The sequence below is a fragment of the Thermobia domestica genome, chromosome 18, assembly GCF_964235325.1.
Source record: "Thermobia domestica chromosome 18, izTheDome1.hap1.1, whole genome shotgun sequence".
Taxonomy (NCBI): Eukaryota; Metazoa; Arthropoda; class Insecta; order Zygentoma; family Lepismatidae; genus Thermobia; species Thermobia domestica.
The window spans coordinates 33,722,404-33,747,905 of NC_137471.1; the positions used below are offsets into that span (position 1 = coordinate 33,722,404).

General features: G+C 35.7%; 1 protein-coding gene across 2 annotated transcripts in view; it reads right to left on the bottom strand.

Moving 5' to 3' along the window:
- The window catches only part of IP3K1 (inositol-trisphosphate 3-kinase-like protein), a 387,738-nt gene that overhangs the window by 324,091 nt on the left and 38,145 nt on the right, over positions 1-25,502 (bottom strand). For both annotated transcript variants that reach the window (XM_081745265.1, XM_081745266.1), the window contains exon 2: positions 8,759-8,881. In XM_081745265.1, the coding sequence (XP_081601391.1) occupies positions 8,759-8,830 (72 nt within the window). In that variant the 5' untranslated portion in view covers positions 8,831-8,881. The remainder of the gene's footprint in view (positions 1-8,758; positions 8,882-25,502) is intronic.

Genomic DNA, 25,502 nt, shown 5'->3' on the forward strand with positions numbered 1-25,502 from the left:
TGGTCCCCACGAGACCAAAAATCTAAAAACTATAAATTGACAACGCGAATGTACGAACACAATAAAAAGCATTTATGAACTTTTAAAGATATGCTAGTCATTACACAATATATTCAAATAATTAAGTTCGTTTAAATGTTGTTAATATCATACGTTAATATGTTGTTAACATCCCTTTGGGGATGTCTCGTCACGTGGAGGATTCTGTTAACTTCTAGATAAAAATAAAAAAAAAATTCTGGGCATTTTCTCGTCTCGTCTTGCGGGCAGCATTAATTGATTGCATTTAGGCTTAAAGAAAACTAACCCTGTAATTACAGAAAAAATGAACTGAAAAAGTTTTACGTTCCACAGTTATGCCGGTTAGGCTAAAGGAGACGGTGATTATGAGAAATGAATGACATGATGGAATGAAGAAAGTGGGAGGAAACGGGAGAGCCCCGAGAAAACCCACGAGCACGGTGTTTGTCTACCACAAAGTCCACACGGCGTGAGCTGGGATCGAACCAGGGACCCCAAGCACCGGAGGTGAACGCTCTATCACTGAGCCACCGCGCCCCCCCTCTAATTATAGAAAAGCCGAATCAATCTAACAGACGATTTGCGAAATATATTCAAAAGACTATCATGATGCAACGACTAAGCATGTAGTATTTTGCTTGTTCGTAGTACCTAATTATATCATTCATACTGAATACTCCAGATAAAAGAGACCTTTCCTTGTACTCGAGAGTTAAAAAATTATTCTTACTGTTTGGTTGCTCTTTGGCAGCTATCTCAGTCTCCTAATGGACTACTATACATATACAGGGTGTTAGTGAACTATACCGACAAACTATTGGAGGCGATTCCTCACATCAAAATAAGAGAAAAATGCATAGTTTCAAAGCTAGAGCTGTCCAAAATCGCGAAATAGCCATATTTCCAGAGGTCCTGGTGCGAATTCTAGAAGCTGTGGTTGGTGGTCCTTATCAACGTAAGGGAAGTCACGCATACGCAATCCAAACGTGTGTATTTCATCCATTTTCAATAGGTGTACAGGGTATTCACCAGAAGATGTAATTCTCAGATATGCTCTCAATACAGTTTTCAGATATACCCTGATTTCAAGGATGGTCCAAACTATGCAGGAGGTACGAAAGACCGTGCTGCTGACGATGCTTAACCCATTGCGTCCTCTTGGCAACTTAAGTTGCCATGGGAATTTTTCGTTATAGCGCAGAAAGTTATGGACTGGTATTGCTGGTTTTAACCGTGAAGTAACTTTGGAGCCTGTTTCGTCACAGCATTGTTGCATTTTCTTTGTATGATATATTGACGCGAGGTTAGCACTGTTTTTTTTTTTTTTTTTTTTGGATACAATGTGTTTTGAGGAGAAAGACAACTGGATTGATTTGATTTTAATAGTTGTTTTTGCAGTGTATTTTCTCCCTCAAAATTGTAACTTTTCAAAATTTTCCCTTTTTTTGAATATTATGTGTCTGTTGGCAACTTAAGTTGCTGGGCTAAAAAACAAGAAAAAATAAATATTTTTCAGAAATATTCTAATATATATTTTAGGGTACTATTAGAACCAAATAAGCGAAGAAAAGCTTTTCAAAATACCAGTGGGGAATTCTGGGCACTAATGGATTAACACTTCCGACATCCCGCCAAGGGATTCCGTGTTCATTGCTGCCAATGCTTATCGTTCTCCTACCTTGGACTAATCATAAAGTCAGAACATATCTCAAAATTAGGTTGAGGGTGTGTCTCGGAATTGCAACCTGCAGGAAATAACCTGTAAACCCATTGAACCCCAATGAAATATGCATGTTTGGACTGCACATGTGTGACTTCCTTTACACTGATCAGGACCACAGTTTCTCGAATTCAAACTAGGGCCTCTTGAAATTTGGCTTTTTCGCGACTTTGGACAGTCCTAGCTCTGAAACTATGCACTTTTCACCATATGAACTTTTTCTTTTATTTTGATGTAAGGAATTACCTCCTACAGTTTGTCGGTATCGTTCATTAACACCCTGTATAACTGCTATAGGCTAGAAAGATATAACTTTGTTCGTTTGTTTCGTGGGTGCTTTAATTTGAAGATTAGTATACGAACTATTATTTCAAACAAATCGAAAATACTACGTCTTCAAGTAAGTGAAAACATGTCACCACTTTATTTTATATATATATATATATATATCCTAGAGGTCACGTTTGGATCATTTTGAATAGAATTTTTATTACTACACATAATAAAGAAATGGGAACTCACGAATAGGAAAGAACCCCCTTATATATTTCCAGTCTAGCAGCGCATTTGATGACATTTAGAAGATTCCCAAAGACAATGAGACAATAAGAACTTTTTTTTTCTCGCGGATACATTTCTTTTAATTCTGAAGTGCACGCAATATTTTACTTTAGTACTACGTAAACTAACCAAACCGTTAAATGCAAGGCCAAATTTGATTTATTTTTTAAATATGTTATCCTGATAGCTTCTAGATTAAGGCAAAAGTAAACATACGAACTGTCTTAGTTTGTATTATCTTTAACATGAATCATCTTCATGTTCCTCTCTGTTCCTCTTACGGACATTGAAGATGAATAACGCTGGGGTTAAATAACTGTTCCTTACGTTTCCTTTGTATTCTTTCTTAGTTCAAAATGACAATCGCTCTCGGATAAATGACAATCCGCACTGACTTATCATTTTGTTAATTAATTAGCACTCATACTTAATTAAACACTGAATCTACAATTTCATCGGGTGGAAAACGTTTAACTCATGATGTCAAAGTATTATCTTGGGTTGCTCCTAAAAGCTGAATAACTAACATGTCTACTTAGTGCCTGTGCCTTAGGCTACACACAAAAAGAGTATCTTGCAGAGAAAAAAAAAAATCAGTTCTCAATGTCTTCAAAATTCGTACACCACTAGCTCCGTAAATTGTTACCCATATTTAATATATGATAGGCCTATATATGATTATTTTGAAGAAACGGCCTATTTCAGATCACACAAACTAATCTATTGCAGGAAATTCAATAAAATGTAACGAGGAAAATGAATGGGCTGTTCAAAGGGTTGACTAGGTTGTGCAGTGGTTAATGCATCGGCACTGTATGCCGGAGACCCACGTTCGCATCTTGGTACAGTCGTTCATTTATTTCGCCAATTGTATATTATATTTAATGAATGTATTTGAAATAAATTATGTTTACAGTGATTTTGCAAAATAATCTTCTAATGCTTTAAAAACATATATTATATTAGTCACTTTTAATTGGCATCTTTGCCAAGAGAACTTTTTTTTTTTTTTTTTTTTTTTTTTTTTTTAATATTTAACATATATGAAACGCTGGGGCTGTAGCAAGCAGCGTAGGTCTAGGTCGTTATTCGAATTTCCTACCGCTTATACACTATTTATGAATAATACACATTCGATTATGGCAGTTTACATACAAATTTCCCTTGTCTTTTGTATTAATTGCTATCGTTCTGTCGAGTTTTATTTGTACGAGCTAGTAATAAGTTATTCCTTACACACGTATTCTTCTTGTGAAAAGTTTCAATTTTACCCGTACAATTTCCATTTTTTGGCCTGAACATTCTCAACCTGCACCTCAGTTTCATGGATACAGCTGTTTTGCTTCTTTGTTCCTTGCCTAAAACTCAAGGAAGCGCAATGTTTAAGCACCAAGTTCTGGTGCAAGGAATTCGATACCATGTGAGCACGGTGGGGAATATCGTGTCCGTGGGTTTTTTCGGGGCTCTCACATTTCACCCAACAATTTCATTTCAGTAATTATTTCACCATCATTCACTTTCAGCAAAATATGTCTCCCTTGGCCTAAAGGACATAATCTGAGTCATTAAAATATATATTTTCTCACGCAAGAACTTATTTTAACGTCACAAATAAAAAAATAAAAAAAATGGGAAGTTCTAACCTTTACCCCTCATGCGTATGAACAGTCATTTCAATGCCACTAATTAATACGATAAACTATAATATACTTCATTTGATAAATTCACACACGATCCTTTTTTTTTTAATGAAAAATTCTAGAACAGACCGACTTGAAGCACAAAGCTCGGATAATTTATCGATGGAACGCAGATCTAACCCAATTTTATGTTCCGGTATAAACAGTAAAACTTTTTCATACAAAAGTCATTAAGTAAACACTAATTCACAGTGTAATGCAGGGTTGCCAACGAACAATTAACATTTAGTACTAGATTAGAGAGTAGAAAATCACTAAAAATCACCAAATGTTAACACTCCATACTATATATATATATATATATATATATATATATATATATATATATAATGTAATGTAATGGAGAGAGAAAATCTGAATTAACTTTATCAAACTATAATGGCTAGATACTATTCCTACTTTCTAGTATGCCCCGTATCCGGAACAGGACAGTAGGGGAACGAAAAGATTTCGGATGAATAACTCAGTGGCGGCTCTAGAGGGAAGTCATATTGGTAAAAAATTAAATTACAATTTAGTGCTACAAGCTAAGGAAAGAAAGCTTATTCCATGCGCTAATTCCTTATAATGTATACAAGAATAAATACATTAGGTATTTCTTCCCTTAGCTTAGCGATAAAATTTAAATATTTACCATATGACCTCCTATACATCTGTAGTTTTTTAGTACATAAATAAACGCTATTAATATGTACTACGTAGAAACAAATCATTTGAAATACACTGAACGATTAGCACAAATGTGATTTTAGCAACTTCCCAAAATTAAGAATTCATTAGTAACTGAACCTGAAAGACTTGAAATAAATGTATGTGTGTGAAACACAATTGAATAGGGGTCTACAATAATAATAATAATAATAATAATAATAATAATAATAATAATAATAATAATAATAATAATAAACTTACCATGCAGCATAGACGTCTTCAAATAAGGCACTAATTCCTACGTTGCAATTCACACTATATAATTATCAAATTTCGGTAATTGTTCTAGATAGAAATTATGTATGATATTCATATTTACATATTTACATTGATGCACTTTGTCTTTCAATTTTGGGGCCTTGGTGAAGATAAACACGATTTAGCGCGTTTTATGAGTTTCTTTGAAACAACCATACTTGCACTGTTTTGTCCCTTCAAAGCTTGTTTTGTTATGAGAATACTATTTAACATTGGAACCGAAAGTTTGTTCCTAATTTTAGTTTTGTTCAAGGTGACCGCTGAGAATATTCGTTCTGCAGCGGCCGATGAATGCGGTAATGCCAGCATCCCCTTTACAAATTTTGACAATGTCGGGAAAGCAATTTCTCCTGCTCCGTTCTTCAATTTACACACTTGCCACCAAAATTCCTCCATATCTTTATCCTTGAAATCGATTTTATAGTTCTGTAATCGACGCCACTCGGAATCAATAATTTCAAATTCGTTCTCTTCCACTATATTAGGAAAACGCACAGCCAAAGGGATCACAGAATTATACTTTTGTACATTTGAAGGGTCAAGCATCAGAAGAGATTGCAACGTGTGATTCCCAAATTCAACACGTTTCAACAATTGTCTGCAGAATTCAATATAAAATCGCTGACATCTACGTCTGAACTCCATGAATTCTTTCGAGAGATTTTCATTCCTAATAAAAATCGCCTGCACTCGAGCACCCAAATACATATCTTCTATTTTCAAGAACTCTTTGGAATTTGCAGGGTTAATTTGATTTAGAGGAGTGTTGTCTACGTAACTCCTATCCATGTAATATTTTAAAATTGTTTTAAGCGTTGCTCCTACATTTTCTAATAGAGTGTGCAGCCTATACTTTTCGCTTTGGAATTCTAAGTTCAATTCCGTCACATGAGGGAGGAAAAATGTTAGAAAATAGAAATAGGCCTTCATTATTACATTTTCCAGGCCTCGTAGCAGATCTTGGGGGCGGCTGTCACGCTTTTCCTCTAGTGATAGTGATCGGAAGTATGCCTGCAATACATCCCATTGCTCAATAATTCGGGAAATAACTTGCTGGAGTGAGAGCCATCGTGTCTGGCTTAAACTTAATAATTTATGGGGTTTCATCTTGAAAAAATCTTGAATTTCTTTCAGTTCGGAGACTCGTTTAGAACTTGCATTGAAAAAAGAGGTTATATCTCTACAAAAGTTCTCAAGTGATTGAGGAAGTTCTTTACAAGCCTCAGATGCACATATATGAAAGCTATGGCAAATACAGCGCGCAACAAAAAGATGTCTATTCAATTCCATTAGTTTTGCGCTTACACCTGCGTTAACTCCCATCATAGTACTGGCGTTGTCAGCAGCAAATCCAATTAAATTTGAAATTGGGATATTTCTCTCTTGGAAAAGCGTAATTATTGCTTCAAAAATTGTATTGCTTTTCCCACTATGAATTTCCAATAAACCTAAAAGACTATCCAATACTTGACCCTTTCCGGAGCTAAAGTAACGAACTACAACAGCTAGAGTTTTGGAATTACTTATATCTGTAGATTCGTCAATAATAATTGAAAAATAATTGTTTCGCAGTTCTTCGGCGATTACTTCAATGTTTTCTTCCGCTAAAACATTTTTAATAATAGCAGCGGATTTTGTACGACCACATCGAATTTGTTTCGCAATTTGGGAATCCGGAAAACACACTTTTAAGAGTTCAGGTAAAGTGTCCATGACCGAAATAGGTAGATTTTGCTCTGCTAAATATGCAGATAATCTAACCTCGGCTTCTGTCACTTGATCCCCTAAGCTATTTTCAACAGGTATTCGAAACGCACTGTCCAAAGTAACAGTGGTTTTCCTTTCTTCGACGCGTTTCAAATGCTTTGAGGTATGTAAATGGCGTTCCATTGCTGATACACTTCCTAAAAGCTCTATATCGCAATATTTACAATATGCTTTCCCAGGGGTTTTAGGGCTACACGTAAGCCAGTCTTTAAATTGCGGTTTGTCTTCCCAACTTTTTTTATATTTCTGCTGGTAATGCTTGATTTTTTTAGTTGAGTGTTCGACATCATTCATATCACTTGGTGTCACACTTTCGTTAGCTTTTCTTTTTGTACGAATGTTGTCGAAATTACTGTTATCATTAGAAACGCGTTCATTCTGAATCTCGGTATTGTTACAATTACTGGAAGTACCAACACAGTTACGCGCACTTTTTTTCACTTCAGGGTTATTAGTAATCACACACGCAGTAGTACTATTAGAAATTTCACCCCCAACTTGAGAACAATTTGAAGACACCTCACGCACACACGCCTTCTTAAAGTAATTTAATAGAGTTGACTTTTGATTATCACCCATGTCCTCAACTCATCAGCACCACCGATGGGACACACTATGGGTCAGTGACTTGCAACACAAGCCCGAACTTAAGCAAAAGAAAAAATATCCGCGAGAAATTAATTAACACCTCAAACTGAAAGTTCTGGTGGAAATCACTACGGATATTATGAACAACGAGAACAACCTACGTAGCGACTCGCGCTGCACAAGATATTGCACGAAATTACTAACTAAACTAATATAAGACTCAAACGAGCTGATTTGAAAATCTACCAAACAGCGGCGGTTAGTATTATTGACCTTCCTGTTTATTGATGTCTTTCTTAGAAACCTAAATTAGTTTACTCATTAGCGAAAGAAGAAAGTACAAGTGTGCAGATTTCAAATCCCATATGCTAGAAATTTTCTCGTGAGAAATTAGTGAGGTTAAAAATTGTACAGATAATACGAAAGGGTAAGACAAGTTTAGAGTGCTTGTACGTGACAATATCAATAGATTTATGCTCAACAACTGAGTCACAGATGGAACTTTCGTCGGTACTGTGCTTATTTGCTGGTACATTTTATTAATACATATATTAGTATGGTTTCCTCCTTCTTTAGACTCATTGGGAAAAAAGAAAAGGGAATGATACTGCCAGCGCCTCCGTACGTGACAAAACGTTGAAGCAGAGAATTATTATTTCTCCACTTGCTTCAGAAACCTACCTGCTCACGATAAGTAACTCTCAATCTCATCCCATGTCGGCGAACATAAAGAGGTGGAGGCCAAAAGTACTGTCTGTTTACCCATGGTCATTTCACAGCAGGGGTTGCTCTCAGAGAGGAACAAAAAGATTAACTCTTTAAGTTTGAACATTCTTTCCGAACCGAAACACAGTTTTCCTTGTTATTTGAAAAATCATTTCCTTGTCATTTAACTCCATGAGAAATGAAATGACAAAAATCACTAGATTGTACATATTTACGCGAAGTACGTACTAGATCACTAATTCAATGATAAAATCACTAAATCTAGTACGAAATCACTAAAAGTGGCATCCCTGGTGTAATGGCCTGCTATTGCTTATTGGTATAATGTATAGGCGTTGTCATGTAAACAAACCAGTAATAATGAAACAGCTGCACAATAACAATTACCCAAGACGCTTTGCAACACTATTTTCATCTTACAAGTGCAGAAACGTTGCTAAAAGTGCATAATCGTAATTTTTCTTGTACCTGCTGGCTATAACAGCACTTGCAAAGTGGGAGAATTAAGTGACAGTACGCATACAACGACAACAGTAGGTTACGCTCGTGGTCCCCTGGCCAGCATGTAAACATACAGCAGGTCAGAAACCCAGATAACAAAAATACACTGAAATACGACAAAACAAACACGTTCACCCTTATTCAGTTGCAATAACTTAAACAAGAAACATTTTAACGGTATTTTATAATTAATAAAATAGCATACCTCCTTTAGAATGTTACGTAAAAAATACGAAGAATATGTAGGAGGTGGGAACTGCGTTGCTGCAGACGCCATCTTCAACGCTGCGATGTTGTAAAAGCTCCGTTGCTAGGGGGCGGTAGAGTACTGTAATAAAAACAGTTGAATGTTAAATTGCGCACTCAAGTACATGAAAAAGCTAGGAGAAAAAAGTAAAATTTAAATAATATAAAATTAAAAAAACGAACACAGTAAATAATAACTTTGAGAGTTGAGAGAGAGAGAGAATATACACGAAGATCCGTATCCTGATTGATTAACGCAAGTAAAGTTAAATTATTTCACCATTATCAATGCGTGTATATCTATTGGTGATGTCAAAATGTACACATTTTTTCCTTCGTTTCATTTTAAATGAAACTCTTGATTGTATCTTGCACTGAGGATTTGTTTTTATCCTTAATTTGCATTTAAATATTTAAAAACGAGATAAAGTATCAGTGTTGTGATTTATGAAATTGGTTTATTAGCTCTGCAAATATTATATATATCCAACGCAAATTAGTAAAAATTCGTCTGTCGATCTTATTTATTATTATACCTATAACCTGTTGATCTAACCCCATAGCATTTTTTATAAGTAGCAAAATTACCGTGCAACACCGAGGTTATGAGACGGAACGTACTATTGATGTGGACTCCGAAACACGACCGTACCGTGAATCCGATATAATAAGCACTTGCACAAACCATCACACAAAATCAATCCTCACAGTTTACCATCACACTTTTTCGTCTCCAAAAGACCTAGAATAAAAGCCCATGCAACCGATTTCCGCCTATTCTTCAATGATCATCATCGTCACTATTATGATACGTTTTATTCCATTATTGGCACGTCTTTTGCTGTCAACTGAGAAGCTTTAATGGGCATTATTGCTGTATCGCCGGACCACACGAAAAACGAAAAAAAAAAATGTACATTTGGTTAAATTATCATACACTAATTTACGTTAGGTTACCGGTACGTTACATTACCCTATGTTTAGGTTGAGTTACAAGTCTATTACATTCAAAACAGACGCGTGTAAACTTTTACAATTCGGAATAGAAAATTACTATTTACTTATAAGTAAGGCGATATTAAAACTACAGTGCGAAAAACAAACCAACATGTGCTAGGTGGCCACTAAAAAGTATGAATGCTATCTAACTGAGTCAGGGGTGGGAAAGAGGGTGCATCAGAAGGAAGCATGCATGTCAGCGACGGTTAGTATGTGCTTGAGCGAGGATAATGAAAAAGGTGGGTTTCGGCAATGATACGAGTTTCAATAGTACTTGTCATGGTTACCGTGTAAACAGTACACCGTGTCTTTCACACAATTTCAGCAACTGATGTTCGCTAGTTTTGTATTCTAGGTATAAAACTCAAACACGATATGTTACAATCTTGACATATATGCCCCATGTCCGCACTGCCTTTCCCCTCACTAAATCAGTACCTCTCCGCCAAATAGTACCTTTCGCCTCCACATACACTGCCGCTTACATCAAAAACAACCTACAGCTACTACTTCTACTATTCCCCTGAATTGACTTAAACTCAGTCTTTCTCACAAACCAAATTAATCTCTCCAATTGATCTAGTAAGTTTCCTAAAATTGGTCCGGCGATACAATTTCATGCATCAATGTCTTTAACTAATCTCTTCGTGTTCAGGTAGCATTTTTTTATTATTATTATTATTATACAGTCCACCAACTGTGGTTTCTTTCACCTCTCACTCTTTTTCCTACCAACAAATCTCTTATCACGTCTTTCATGACATTTCCTTCTCATTATGTTTCAACTGTTTCAACTAGGCTCACTTCCTTGTTTAAAATTGCAAATAAAATTGATACTTTCTCTCCGCTATTCTTAGCAATTTCTCATTAATATTCCGTTTGACCCAGCTAATTCTATCATTCTTATTCACACACACATAATGTCGAAAGTTTTCAGTAGTTTTTCGTTGTTTTTACATAATATACATGTTTCTACCTACACAAACATATTAGAATGCTTGAACGAAGGTTGGAATAAAGTATAATGAAATATTAGATACTAGAAGTACACTCTTAGATACTCTCATAATCACTTATTTTATATTTTCTGTGACAAGCCCGACATCCCCATACGGGTATAATTAACTCTGTGTATTTAACAAAGCAATAAAAACGAACTATATAAATTTTAATTAAAAGACAAAATTTAAAAAATACATTCCTTTATTTGAAACATTAACTGTAGAACAATGTATTCATTTCTCCCTATTCATTACTGTAGTATCTCTAATAAATATACTTTTAAGAAGGGGCCTCATTTCTTGAGTTTGAGGCAACTACGGCCCACACACTGTATCAGTCTCCGCAATATTTGCGTATCACAATGGAAAAAAAATGGAAAACAATCATAACTGCTACCGCAAACTAAATCACTAATTTTGAGTTGTGCTGAGGCAAACTACAATGGAATGAGGGATTGTATCATCTGCACTTTGTTTTCATATTGAAAGTAGTTTTATATGACAATATTGCTTACAAGCAATTTCTTTTCTGTACATCTCATTTATATAAAATTTAAATCAATTTAAGTTAATTAAGTAATCTAGAAAAGTTAGATACCTCATTCCAAAGTGGTCTCGGTAAAACGTACGTATCTGAACGCAACATAAAAAAGTGTAGAAACTCATTATAATTCAACGATCTTATAAAATAGAGGATCTGCCCTTACAACAAAATCTTGAAGCCATTCGTCATAGTTTCGCCACCCCTACTCTGCCCACTCCGCCCAACAGGATCGCAATAATTTGAGCCAACAATCATGGCGGAAAGGAAAGTAGCCAATCAGACGATAGTAGAAACGAGAGTAGCGAATCAGACGTGCTGATGCTCGATTGCTTTTTGGCTTCATCGATTTATTAGGATGAAGATACATATGGGCAGATCCTCTATTTATAACATCCTTGTTATAATTGCTATACCGATTACCGCAAACTAAAATGAAAATTTTGAGGAGACCAATATGGGAATGTGGGTCAAATTGAGAAATTAATTTTCAAACCCTTTATGAAAAAAAAAAAAAAAGGTACGAGTTTGGCAACTATTGTTCTCATTTGTTGTCCGTAACATGTCAGATGAATGTCAGAATCTTGTGAACTGGATTATATTTTTAAAAATAACTAAACTCTTAACATTCAGATTTTGAAAATGAAAAGAAAAGGATCCAACGTAACATCACGTCATTTCTAATTTTTAAGAAAAAAATGAAAATCGAAGAGTCAGATAGTATTGCTTGTATATCCGTGAAATCAGAAGCGTCTTCTTCTGAAGCTCCAGTAGATGTATAACCTATTTCTCTCTCTCTCTCTCTCTCTCTCTCTATATATATATATATATATATATATATATATATATATATATATATATATATATATATATATATATATATATATATATATATATATATATATATATATATATGTCGCAATAATTTTATAGGTAAAGTTTAAATGATGGTTCCGGTGACTTTTATCCTTCACCAAATTTATTGTAAAATATAATAAATACAAATGTTTTTGATTTAATGTCTCCTCCTCAATGACCAAGTGAAGAAATATTGATGTTTTGCCGGGTGAACCTTCCATTCATGGCAGTTTTTAGAACACTTAGCAGGTTGTAGGTTAGATTAGGATTATAAGTTTTAGATGGGATTTTTAGTTCAGTGCGACACAGGGTAAAGGAAGAGGTGTGCTTTTAGTTCACAGTGACATAGGAAGGTAATGGTTAAGCAATTAGTTGGTTGATTGATATTAGGTCCCTCGGTGGTTAACCTTTTATTTGTTTTTTTTTAGGTTTTTTGTGAGTTTTTTTTTTTTTTTTTTTTTTTGAAGGGGGGAGCGTTCCTCGGTGTCTTCCGTGTCGGATTTTTGTCTGCTAGGCTTGTTTAGATGCAATTACATGTGTTATGTTGACATGTGCTTTTGTTATGATGTGGAAATCCGTACAATATATATATATATATATATATATATATATATATATATATATATATATATATATATAGGGCCGGGATTAGGGGGGTGCAAAAGTGCACGTTGACCCCACCTTCGTTGTAGATATACACTACCTAAAGTAAGAAGGTGGCAGTACAAATAGCAAAACTTTTCGAAAATTTCTGCTGTCATGTTTCCGTTTGGGCTTAAAACAAAAAGGGAAATATTGCAAAATCGATAATTTAAGTCAATTTTCTAAAAAATTTGAAAGAGAACGATTCACTGAGAACAGACACATAGCATTTCCTCATTCACACCACAGATGTCAATTCAATTCAAATGTACTGGTAGTTATTGGTGCACCACCCTCAGAAAATCATGGATCCGACCCATATATATAGGTTTTTTTAGGTATATTTATACAGGGAGAGTCAAAATAAGTGTTACATATATATAAAGGATCTTGATTAACCAAAGCAAAACCTGAAATGACGCCCCTGCTTTCATGTACTGAGACATGAATAGGAAGGAAAGAGGGCTACTTCGTGCCTTCATTTTTGACAAGTGTGCAATATTAAGCATCAGAGTTTAAGGTTCGGCAGGTCGTTTAGTTTAGGTTGAATGGCGTGGAGGGCTCACAGAGATGACTAATAATTATCAGTGTTCATATCAGTAATAATTATCAGACTAATAATTATCAGTGTTCATTACCCTATGGCTTATGACCTCTGGTGAAAGGGATTCCTGGTTCAATCTACGAGGCGTATCCGGAAAGTAAGTACCGTTTTGAAAAAAAAAGTATCGTAAAATATATTATATATATATATATATATATATATATATAGTCACAAGAAAGAGCATTCTTACACTGCTTTTCCACATAATTTCCATCATTGTTGAGGCACTTGTCGTAGCGGTGAAACAACTTTTCTAGTCCTTCTTCATAGAATGATGACGTCAGTAAGTTTCACTTCGTGGGGAATTCGCCTGAGAGCGTTGTCATAGTGAAACATCTGTTCTCACGGATTTTTTCATCGCTTTTCCTCACCAAGTCATCGTTGACAACAGAAGCCCAACCACTTTGGGGCTCATCGTAGACATTAGTTCGACCCTCATTAAACATCCTTACCTACTTTCTCTCCATTCCATCAGTCATTGCGTTTTCACCATAAACATATTTAATTTGACGATGAATTTCTGCCGGTTTCACAATCTTTGCTTTTGAAAATCGAATTACCGAATTTTACAGTCGGTGGGATCGTCAATTAAACTTGCATTGTAAACATACAACACTACGCAGAGCAACCAAAATGGCGTCAGTTGAGAACAGACGAACAAGGACGACTAGCACGCATGCGCGGAACGCCGATCACAGCGCAGCAGTGGCGGGAATGCGAAACTGTATTTTCTTTCCGGATACACCTCGTAAGATTATATAAGTTGGAAGTAAACAAAAATCGTTTCTGTAGGTTTTCTTGGGGTTCTTCCGTCCCCCACCATTCCCATTTCTTCAATTATTCGTTAATTATTCATTTTCATTGATCATATGTGGGATTCAGTGTTATAGTGCTTACCTGTAGTGCATAAGGTCGGGTGTTCGATGCCGGCTTGGTAAGTTTCTAGTGCACAAGTTCGTGCCCGTGGGCTTTCACGCGGTATGCCCATTTTCTTATCCAGCAATTATTTCATCGTCTCCCTTAGGCTAAAAGATCAAAAAAGTAGAACGTTAAGCTGAAATATTTAATTTAGCCTTTTCATTGATGATCCGTTTCCTTTAGCCTAAAGGCCATAATTGTTGAATATTAAAGATTTCTAAACTGGTCAACAAATTTAATATTATATATATCGGGTGTTTTAAAAATCGCGCCCACGGACTATACAGCACTATTCTACAAGTCAAAATAAAGCGAAAATATACAGTATATAATTGTATACCTTTCGGGTCCTCTCTACAAAACACGAATTGCACCATGTGGCTACGACATAGATTAGAAAAAAGAAAAAAAAAAGAGTAGAATTAAAAATTAGTACACTTATTAGCGTAACAATCAATGCAACTCCTTGATGGATTCATAGCGCGATGCTAATGGTTCTATCTAAGTTCGTATGCGACGTTGCCACATAGTGAAACTTTTGATTCCCTAAATCGGTTTAAGGACGTCCTAGAGAGTATTACTATCATATAACATTTTCGCTTTATTTTGATCTGTAGAATAGCGCTCTGTTGTCCGCGTGGGCGCCATTTTTAGAACACCCGATATATTATCTCCATCCTCTTTAAGTTTTATGACGCAAGTAGCGCTATGATACCAGAATCATTTGTCAGCAATTTTGTGATGATACGCTAAGTGTAAGGAAGTAAAGACTTGGTAGATATTTTTGCTCCAGACTTCTTCTGAAATATTTTCAATAATTTTCATGTTCTTTACTACTACCGTAAGCATTCAAATAATACATCCTTCGGATCTTCTTTACTCAAATAGTCGAATAATTATTGAACTATTGTTCCAATAACGAAATTATTTGAATAAGGAATAATTGATCGACCAGTTATTCCAATAATATATTTATTTTTTAGAATTTAATTACGTTCCGATTCCAAATTTCATGACCCATAACTCGGGAACCAAAGATTTGCACAACATAATATTCCACATATGTACTAAATTCGTGAAAATCTACCAGGTAACCTCTGGTGACTTGGTAGACTTTCACGACCCGCCCAAGTTCCATCGATCTTGTATAATATATAGGGTGTATCAAAAGTCCGAGGCCATAGTCGAACTTCATTATGAGTAAAGATTATGGATAAATGGAATGAGAGGAAACTGAAAATTCTTGGTTTTCAATTTAAAATGCTGGATCTGTTTTATTTGCACCAACCATTTGGGCTCTACACTGCTTAGGTGCCCTACGTCAAATGAAAAAGTACCATTGCCAGTTGAACACAGGCTACTTTCTTAGGCCCTCACCATACCAACAATCAATGCTCGTAGTTTGAGGGGACGGATTTCCTTAATCTGGAGAAATTTCGCAGGTAAATTTAGCAAAAAGGGAAAAAAGGGATTTTTTTCGATGTTAACCTGAAAATCCACTAAAATTCTCGGGCTGACTGACTGACTAATATCAATTCTTAAATGTTCCTTTGTTCTTCAGAAATAAACCACTACAGTAGCAATAGTGTGCGCGCGTTCAAAATTGCATATTTTGTACCCATTTTTGGTTGTGTTTGTATATTATTATTATTATTATTTTGTAAAAGGGAAAAGTTTAAAAAAGCAAAAAGCAAATGGATAAAACAAATGTGGCTGTCACTTCTTTTAATAGAGTTAAATTCATCTTATCACATAACTTCTGTCACAGGTATTGGGCACTCAACAAACTAGGGAAACTGATAACAAAAGAGAAACTTGTGTCAGTCAAGGGAAATTTCCTTCAACGAGAACTACCAACAATACAGAGCATTGTTCGGAAACTGCTTTGAGGTGTTCTAGATGCCCCTCACATAACAATGTGAAAATTCGTCGTGTGCTTTTATGTTCTATTTGAGCAATCCGATGAACTGGCAACATTGCTTTTTCATTTTACATACGGTGCCTTACCACTGTAGTGCCAAAATGGCTGACGCAATTAGAAAAATCTACAATTTTAGATTAAAAACCATCTAATTTCAACAACTTCTCTCTATTTCCATTTCCCGTAATCCATAACAGAATTTGCTTATTGTTCCGGACTTTTGATACGACCGGAAGTGATGATTTCTTGGGGTGAACCGGGGGAGAGAATTTTCCCCTGAAGCTTCGAAATTTCCCTCGGAGTCCTATGTGGATTCTCAGTATTTTCGTAGTACACTTTTAGCTCCCCAGTGAACTGAAATCCTCCCCCCGGAAGAAGTCTTCTAAAACCATCACTACAAATACTATTCTTTTTCATCGGTATATTATTCTTTATCATTAGAGTCTCCAACTGTTCCATATCATACGGAAGGTCTCGTGTCTGCCACAATTTTTAAACTTTCTCCCCTCTTCCGATTAGATTGAATTCCGGAACACATATCTCCTGTATATTTTTATTTGCAAAATGGCAGCAAAATGACTACTTTATAGGATTCAGTCAGAATGTTAATTCTTGAAGCTTATCCCACTACTTTTTCTTTTGTTTCTTACGTAAGCAAACCTCTTTGACAAACACGCAAAAACTAAGAAGAGATCTCTGAGTACTCTGCAACCATTTCATAACTGTTTCGTGTAGCAAAATGTTTCAAGTCGAATCATTTTTTTTAAAACTCAAATTTATAAAGGTGTACTTTCGTAACAAAATTCCCGTTATTTTCTACATAAATAATTTGGCAGCCCTATTTGCGATTAATTTTAGTTTTTAGAAAAATCAAATGAACGACAGAAATTTGCCCTCTTCCGCCATCTAGTGTCAATTGCAGGAAACTACAGAGCCAATGCGAGACTGACAGCTTTTGAGCGAACATCGTGTTCCCATGGAGCTGTGTAGAGGAAGGGGTCAAGTTGCATTTTCTTCATATACACTACAGCTGCATCTCTCTTCTTGGTACATTTACTCGTTTATACATCCCCTTTTCCCGTTACACTTCTTCTTTTTCTTTTCATTATACATTTCTCACTTTTACCCGCCTTTTTAGCCCTGTCCGTCACTTAGCCCATTTTCACTGTCTGAACTTCTCTCCCGATTTTGACCTTTTCTTTTCCTGATTCCTGCCTTTACTTTTGGACAATTTAGTTTTCATTACAAAATTCCTCCTTATGAGGTATACATAAAGATAATTTTACAATTGTAGCTTACATAAATTATGTCCGAGGCACTTATTTAACCATTAGTGGTTTTGAAGAAGAATATTACAAGTAGTTTGCGCGTAAGAAATGTGAGTGTCATCGTTAGGAAAAGACGAAGAACAATTGATACAAATCTGCTACTTAACACTGCATATTTTAAAAAAATAAATAATCTTATTCCAGCAGTATATAAAGTAGAAATTGGATCCAGTAGGCTAAGAACAGAAGTCAATGGAAAGCTTTTGTGAATTTGGCATTGAACCTTCGCATTCCAGAGGCCATAGAGCTAGTTTTATTCCAGCAGACGCTATCAACCACATCGATTGGCATCGATCGATATACTTTTTAACGCCATATAATTTAGTTGGTGTCGATTTTCTCACATAAGAATGTATCTCATTTTCTTCAGCTCGATGTGCTGTGTGGATTGATATATGTGTATCAGGCTCTAAAAGGTTGTCTGGAAGTAATGAGGAAGCCCGATACTATTCAATATTTATATTTCTGACTTGTTGAACAACAAGTGGACCTCTAGCAATATTATTGGATTCGCCGACGATGTTTTAATAAGTACTCAAATTGCTAACATTGGACAATGACTTCCAAATTCTAGAACATAATTTATGCAAAATTAACAAATGGGTGCTTCAGCATGGACTAGAATCAAATTGGGCCAAACCCAGATTCATCATTTTCACCATGAAAAAAAAAAAAAAAAATACAACAGTATAGCATTAAGTTTCAAAACGTCAAGATTACATCAGTCAAATCAATTAAATATTTAAGCATGATTTTGAACCGAAAATTAAATGGAATAGTCATATACAGCAATTATTAATTGAATCTACTAAATATCAGAATCTACCAAAAATGTCTTTCGTCCAAAAGAAATAAAAGGGTTATAAATCCTTTGACTTTGACCACTGTACTCATACAAGAACATATGTAAAAAATAACCTATGGCAGCACCTTTTTTAATAGTATCAACCCACACGATCTCAAACTGGAACAAACTGTATATACATTAGCAAAATTAATCTTTTCTCAGCCCTCATTCTGTCCAAAGAGGGCACTTTTAAGAGAAACTGAATGCGACCTGCTACAGGTATTCATCTCCAAACTAGCTCATCAGTATATCATGAACGCTCTTGTAAAAGCAAACTCTCCGATCATTAGTAAACTACAACAATTAGAACAACTTCTATAAAACAGGAGAACTCCATACTCCAAGAACAAACCATGGTTCATTCAAGGTTATATTAATCTTAAAAAAAAAAAAAAAAAAAAAAAAAAAAGTTGTTATATACAGAAAACACCTTCATTACCATGTTTTGTTTGGGACTATCAAACCAATCTGACGCAGATAAAGCCACTTATCCCTAATTATATCAATATCTCGTATGAAGATTTAAGACAAGCAGTGTATCAAAACATTGGAGAACTACTATTAAATAATTTGATGAGAACACTACTTTCATTTACACCGATGCCTCAAAATACCCTAATGTCACGGTGGGTGCAGCAATATACATCCCTGCAAGATCACTAATTTTGAGTTACAAATTTCCGAAATTCACGTCCATATACGAGGGAGAAGCTCTTGCTGTTCGACAGGCTTTATTGTACATTAAACGAAACAAAATATTTAAAACAATAATATGTACAGATTCTTTGAGTGTACTGTCTTCTCTGAATACAACGCATTGGAACAAACATACCACTTGACTCATACTTAATATTAAACATCTTTTCTTCATCATGTCAAAAAATAAATATCAAATCACATTCGCTTTCAGCAAAGCGCATGTTAACCTAGATACAAACGGCAATATTATTGATGATTCAGCTAAAAGTGCGTGTCATGAAGGACGAAATATTGCCATCAAACTAGCCCCCAAAATTTTTAAATATGTGATATCAGAAAGAGTGAAAACATATGAATTCCTGGCGAGCGAGAAACAATTACCAGGAAAATTTTACTGGGAGATCACTGATACTTTTAAAGATCCTTTACGTAAACATATAGAATCCTGGATAAGAAAAAGAAATCATCCTCTACTATCGAATACTATTAGATACCGCTTTAACTCCAACAAAGTTATTCCAAATCAAAAAGAAAGAAGCATATCACTGCTGGTGTGATAAAGGAGTAGGAACCTCAAACCATCTTATTTTTGAATTCAAGCTTTTACAGCGAGAAAGAGACAACTTCCTTCAACAACTACATACTAATCTAGGATATTCTCCATTTTCATACAAATATGTTTTGGCCACAAAAATTGGAAAATATTGATACAATTCTTATTGTATTCAGGACTTAACCTTTTTAAAAAATCTACTCAACAAAAAGAAGAAACAGCAGAATGTGCTCTATCTCAATAAATAAATAAATAAATCCTTATTTGCCAATGACACTCCTAATTTAATTTATAGAAGATTCCAAGTTTAAAAAAAAATAAAATAAAATAAAGAGCTCTTTCCCAAAATTATAATTCAAGGAAGTAATACCTTTAAATAACGAATCACACATATTATCACTTATAAATTTTACCAAGCCAAGGATCAATTGATTTCGAACGACACAATTCTGAAAATAGTAAATCAATATCTCAGATATTACCTGTCAGTTATTAGTTCCGGAGGGGGAAAAAAAACTATATAAATGTTTATTTAATTACATCTCTTTTCTGCAATTTTAGCACAAGACCGTCTTGGTGGTGCAAGGAATGGGAAAACACTTTTAATGGTGAAGAAGACAATACAAGACAAGGAAGTAGTGATGCTTTAGTGGTCAAAATTGAGAATACATTCATTGTGATATGAAAATAAGGGTTAACTTTACAATGTCCGCTCCAGCTGGAATGCTCGCTCAGAAACGAGAAATTACACTCTATTAATTTTATGAAAATGGGTCAAAACTTTCCAAACCTGAAGTTAACCCGTTCCTACCATTACTCTACTTATCCCTATCTTATCCTACCCTACCCCACCCTGCTCTACTATACCATTTTAAAGCAGTCCTACTTATCCTTTTTAACACAGCTGGAGCGTATGTTGTAAAGTTTACCCGAAAATGACATTATAAAACCACATTATGCACCATTTTGTTCGATTACCTTCTGCCATTTGTCTGAGAACACCATAATACCAGGGTGCGAATTGGCGGGGGATGCCAGGGATTTCCCCCCCCCTGACAAAAATCTTTCCCACCCTGGAGAAGAAAAATTTTATCCCTGGCAGGGATAACTTTTTCCCCCTCTGGAGTATTTTTAAATGGACATAAAGATAAGATAGAAAAAGGGAACAATTATTACTTTGCGTAGCTAACCTAAATATTACTTGAGTGAAAATTTATGAAAGATCTCACATCTCAACTGTTTTGTACTTGTTAGTATATATATATATATATATATATATATATATATGGGGGGAGGACTGGGTGCGCATATGGGTGAAATTCATCCCCCTTGGGAAAATTTTTCAATTCGCACACTGCATAATACCATCACTACAGAGTGTCTGTGGTTTGTAGTCAAAATATTGTGATTCCACAGACTTCTTTTGAAATTAACAACACCATTCAGGGAGCTCTCCAGAGACCGAAACAAATGATAGCCTCACGATTCCTAGTCTGAGTTATACGATGGATGTATTAAAACCTCCTAGTCAAGTTCTCTCAATTTGTGACATGCCGTTAAAAATGTATGTGGTCTGGTGGTGTTAGTTGGGTATGTGACACACTTTCTGTTGATCAGTTCCGGTCATTTCTTTTGCTTCCTAGGTGCACTGGCGCCCCCCAAATTTACAGAGAAATCGGCGCCCTTGGTGCTGACCACATGTTAGTTACTAGGCTGGACGTAGTTCAGCCGGTCGCTAACAGATGGCATTGGAGAGGCTCAGGCCCACAAGGGCTGTTACACCTTGTGGTTGGGCTTGGTATACGATACGAACATGAAAATATAAATGTAGTATGGAATAGGTTCACCACGTCTCAAAAATCACACACAAATCTTTATAAAGAGGAAAAAAATGTGATCTGTGCCTATTTCGTATTAGATCTAAAATATTTAGTATTAGGGACCCTAGAAATCATATTATATATATTTATATATAAAGGCTTTAAGTTATGTCAAATATTGTTTCCTTAATTTAACTTCTAAATAATGAAATGGCCCCACCACGCCCTTTCCAAATGAAGGGAAATAATTTAAAATATTGCTGCTAACCCATCATCATCTGAACAAAATATATTTATCTAAAATGAAGCATAAATGTAATCCAGGGCTTTACTTCAATAAAGCACTAACTGAGGACCCTAGAAGTAATAAATTGTGTATTAAGGTTTTAAATTCTAGGGCTCCCATATTTCAAGAATGGACAATTTCATATTTTTCTTGGGAGGCTAAAGCTTTAAAGCTTAAGTAAGAGTTTCAAGTTGCACTACTGATGGTAGATGACAAGAACTCTAAAAATAATAAATACATTTCTGAATATTTCATCAAGTCAGGCATCTATGAGCTTAGTTCAGATCTTCTCCATTTCTCACTTATTTTCATTATTATTTTGTTATTCATAATTATCACCCACACATTCTATATTTAGCTAACAGTCACGACTAAAATCTTCTTGAGATGCGTTCCAATGAGCTTCGGCAAACGCCTCTCAATTAGTCTTGTGTTTCTGTCAATACAGTGGTAATCGAAAGAAATTCCTTCAGAAAAGTTTAAAGACACAATACACGATTGTTTGTTAGTTTTTGGGAGTCTTCTGCTATGTTCATAGCTTTTAAAAGATCACTAACTAAGGCTCTGACGTCATAACCTCCTATCTTGGTGGCCTTCAAACTGTAACCATGGTAAAAAGGACAAAAGAAACACATTAGATCTATGTTTAACGTAAAAAGATACCGATAACGTGAAATGTAGAGAATAAAAAAATAAAAGTTGCGAACTGACCATGCTCAAAAATAGATTCTTCTCTCATAGACGTGATGCGTTTTTGGAATGTGGCTTACGTATTACATGCATCATCACATGGTTCATGTACTCCGTTAGGTAGTAATAAAATGATCTGCACAATAAACAAAGTGCTAAGTAAACTAACAACCAAAAACAGTACTAAGGTTAAGTTATTCAGCTCTTTTTTAAGGAAAGAAAATTTGTACAGTCTTTTTCCAAAAATACATAGAAGAGAGGAAAGAGGTTCTATACCACTTATTCCTAAGATGGCAAGCTCATCGTCACAGAGATTGATTGTATATTTTATTTTCTACCATGTATATACTGCATTGAATAGCGCTGAGCCTGGTTGCAAAATGACTATGGGGAAATCGAGTGAGCATAATGTCCGATTAATGCGAACATGAGGTAAGCTGATAATGTGAGATCAAGTGGGCGTGGTATCAGACTGTCGATGAGACTGGGAGGTTGAGCGAATGAAGTGCCTGATTTAAGTCGTGAGCATGAGGCCAAGTGGGTGTGATGTCCGGGTAGCAACTTTCGTCCAGGTCTGGGTCTCGCCTCTCAAATTAAATTAACAAAATACTGTTTGGGCTCAAGCGGTATCTTTTATATTCTAAACGACAAGTTGTACAGGTTGATTAAATTTTCGCTATCTTTCATAAGAGAAACGTGTAGCATATCTTGTCTGTGATTCTGTCGCGTTTGATCTCTAATAAATCTTGCAGTTATCTTTCAGTGCAATGTTTGACACGCATAGATTCGAACAACAAGCAAGAAAGAAAATTATATTTGGTCGAAAAAGGCAATGGAAAAGGAGTGAATCATGTTTGTTAGAATTGCATTTGTAGACCCTCACATACTCTCAATGTGTGTGACGGAAGCCGCGGTGGCTCAGTGGTAGAGCGTTCACCTCTGGTGCTAGGGGTCCCGGGTTCGATCCCAGCCCCCGCCAAGTGAACTTTGTGGTGGACAAACACCGTGTGCGTGGGTTTTCTCGGGGTTCTCCCGTTTCCTCCCACTTTCTTCACTCCACCATTTCATTCATTACTCATCATCACCGTCTCCTTTAGCCTAACCGGCATAACCGTGGGACGTAAAACTCAAAGATTTCATTTCATTTCATTTTTTCAATGTGTGTGACGACGTTTCGTCTCCAAGTCCTACCGGACCACTCCAGATCATGGGTCTGTCCGGGTCACTCCGGGTCATGGACTGTACGGGTTATTCTGGACCATTGGTCTGTTCGGATCACTCCGGGTCAGGAGTTTGACACCGTCTGGGTCTGCCAGGTCATGGGTCACGAAATTCATGATCCATCCCATCACTGTAATGGACATGTTGTTGTCCTTCAGAAATTCGATGCCCTGGGATCGAAATAGGAAAACCTTGCACTAAAGTTGATGGTACTACCACAGAGCCACCATACCCTCGTTTTTCTTTTCCATTGAATATCACGGTATGAATCATTCAATAGTTATTCCCTTCCTTCTAAGCTTTTGGCCTACTGAACACTATGGATTAAAATGGTGTTTTGTCCTATTTTGACATGATTAAGTTGCAATTAAATCAGGAAATTATCTGCATCCTAGCAAAATCTACTGACGTCAGGCACGCAAACAACACGATGGAGATAAGTGCAATTCTGAACTGTACTGCAGTCAGTGTTCATAGTTTGAGGGAAAGATCCATAATCTAGGAAAATTTCATAGGTAAATTTGTGAGAAATTCCAAGAAAAAGGAACATTTTAATAAACATTCAGGAAAATCATCGCGCTGACTGATTGACTAATATAAAAGTTTATATTTTTCTTTGTTCTTCAGATATAAACGAATGTAATAGCAATAGTTTGTGTGTGTGTGTGTGTGTGCTTGTCTATTCAAAGTAGTGGTGAGCACAAAAACCGGTTGTTCGGTTTTTAGAAAAACCGAAACTGGCTTTTGAAAATTTTGAAAAATCCGGTTTCGGTTATCACCGAAACCGGTTATCGGTTTTTCACCGGATCCAGTTTCGGTTTTCTTCAAAACCGGTTTCGGTTTTTTCCAAAATTTCTTCTATTTCTGACCAGGATAGTGTTTCGTTGTTCTCCGGAAACCGATTCCGTTTCCACAAAAATAGTTTTATGTTTTCCAAAAGTTTTCACTGGAACCAGTTTCGATTAAAAGCGAACCGGATTTTGAAGAAAACCGAAACCGGTTTCGGTGAAAAACGGAACTGGTTTTGGAGAATACCAACATGTCGGTTTTTCGGGTCTTGTTTTTTTCTAGAAACCGGTTTCCGGTTTTTATAAAAACCTGGTCCCTAGTTCAAAGTAGCATAATGTGCACCCATTGTTGGCTGAATGTATTTGTGATTATTTAAAAAAAATGAAGGAATTTTTTTTAAAAGTAGAAGCAGAACGCAAATGAATAAAACAAATGTGATTGGTACTCTTTTTAATATAGCGAAATTATTATTATTAATGAAATGAAATCTTTGAGTTTTACATCCCACGGTTATGCCGTCTAATTAGGCTAAAGGAGACGGTGATGATGGTAAATGAACGAAATGGTGGAATGAAGAAAGTGTGAGGAAACGGGAGAACTCCGAGGAAATCCTTGCACACGGTATTCGTACACCACAAAGATCACTTTGTACGAGCTCAGATCAAACCAGGGACCTCAGGCACCAGTGGTGAACGCTCTACCAGCTACCACTGAGCCACCGCGGCCCCGCTATAACGAAATTAATCATATCACATAACCTCTGTCATAAAAATTGGACACTCAACAAACTAGGGAAAATTTGATAAGAAAAGGAAAAATTTTGTGTCAGTCGAGGGAAATTTTCTTAAGGAAACCTATGAAAACTGATTGTAGTCAGTCAATGTTTAGTCAAGCATCTTTATTTTTTTTTATTACGTCCTACCTTATTCTTTAAAAATAATAAATGATATTTATCTTTTTTTATTGTGTTAAGATTCCAAATATGA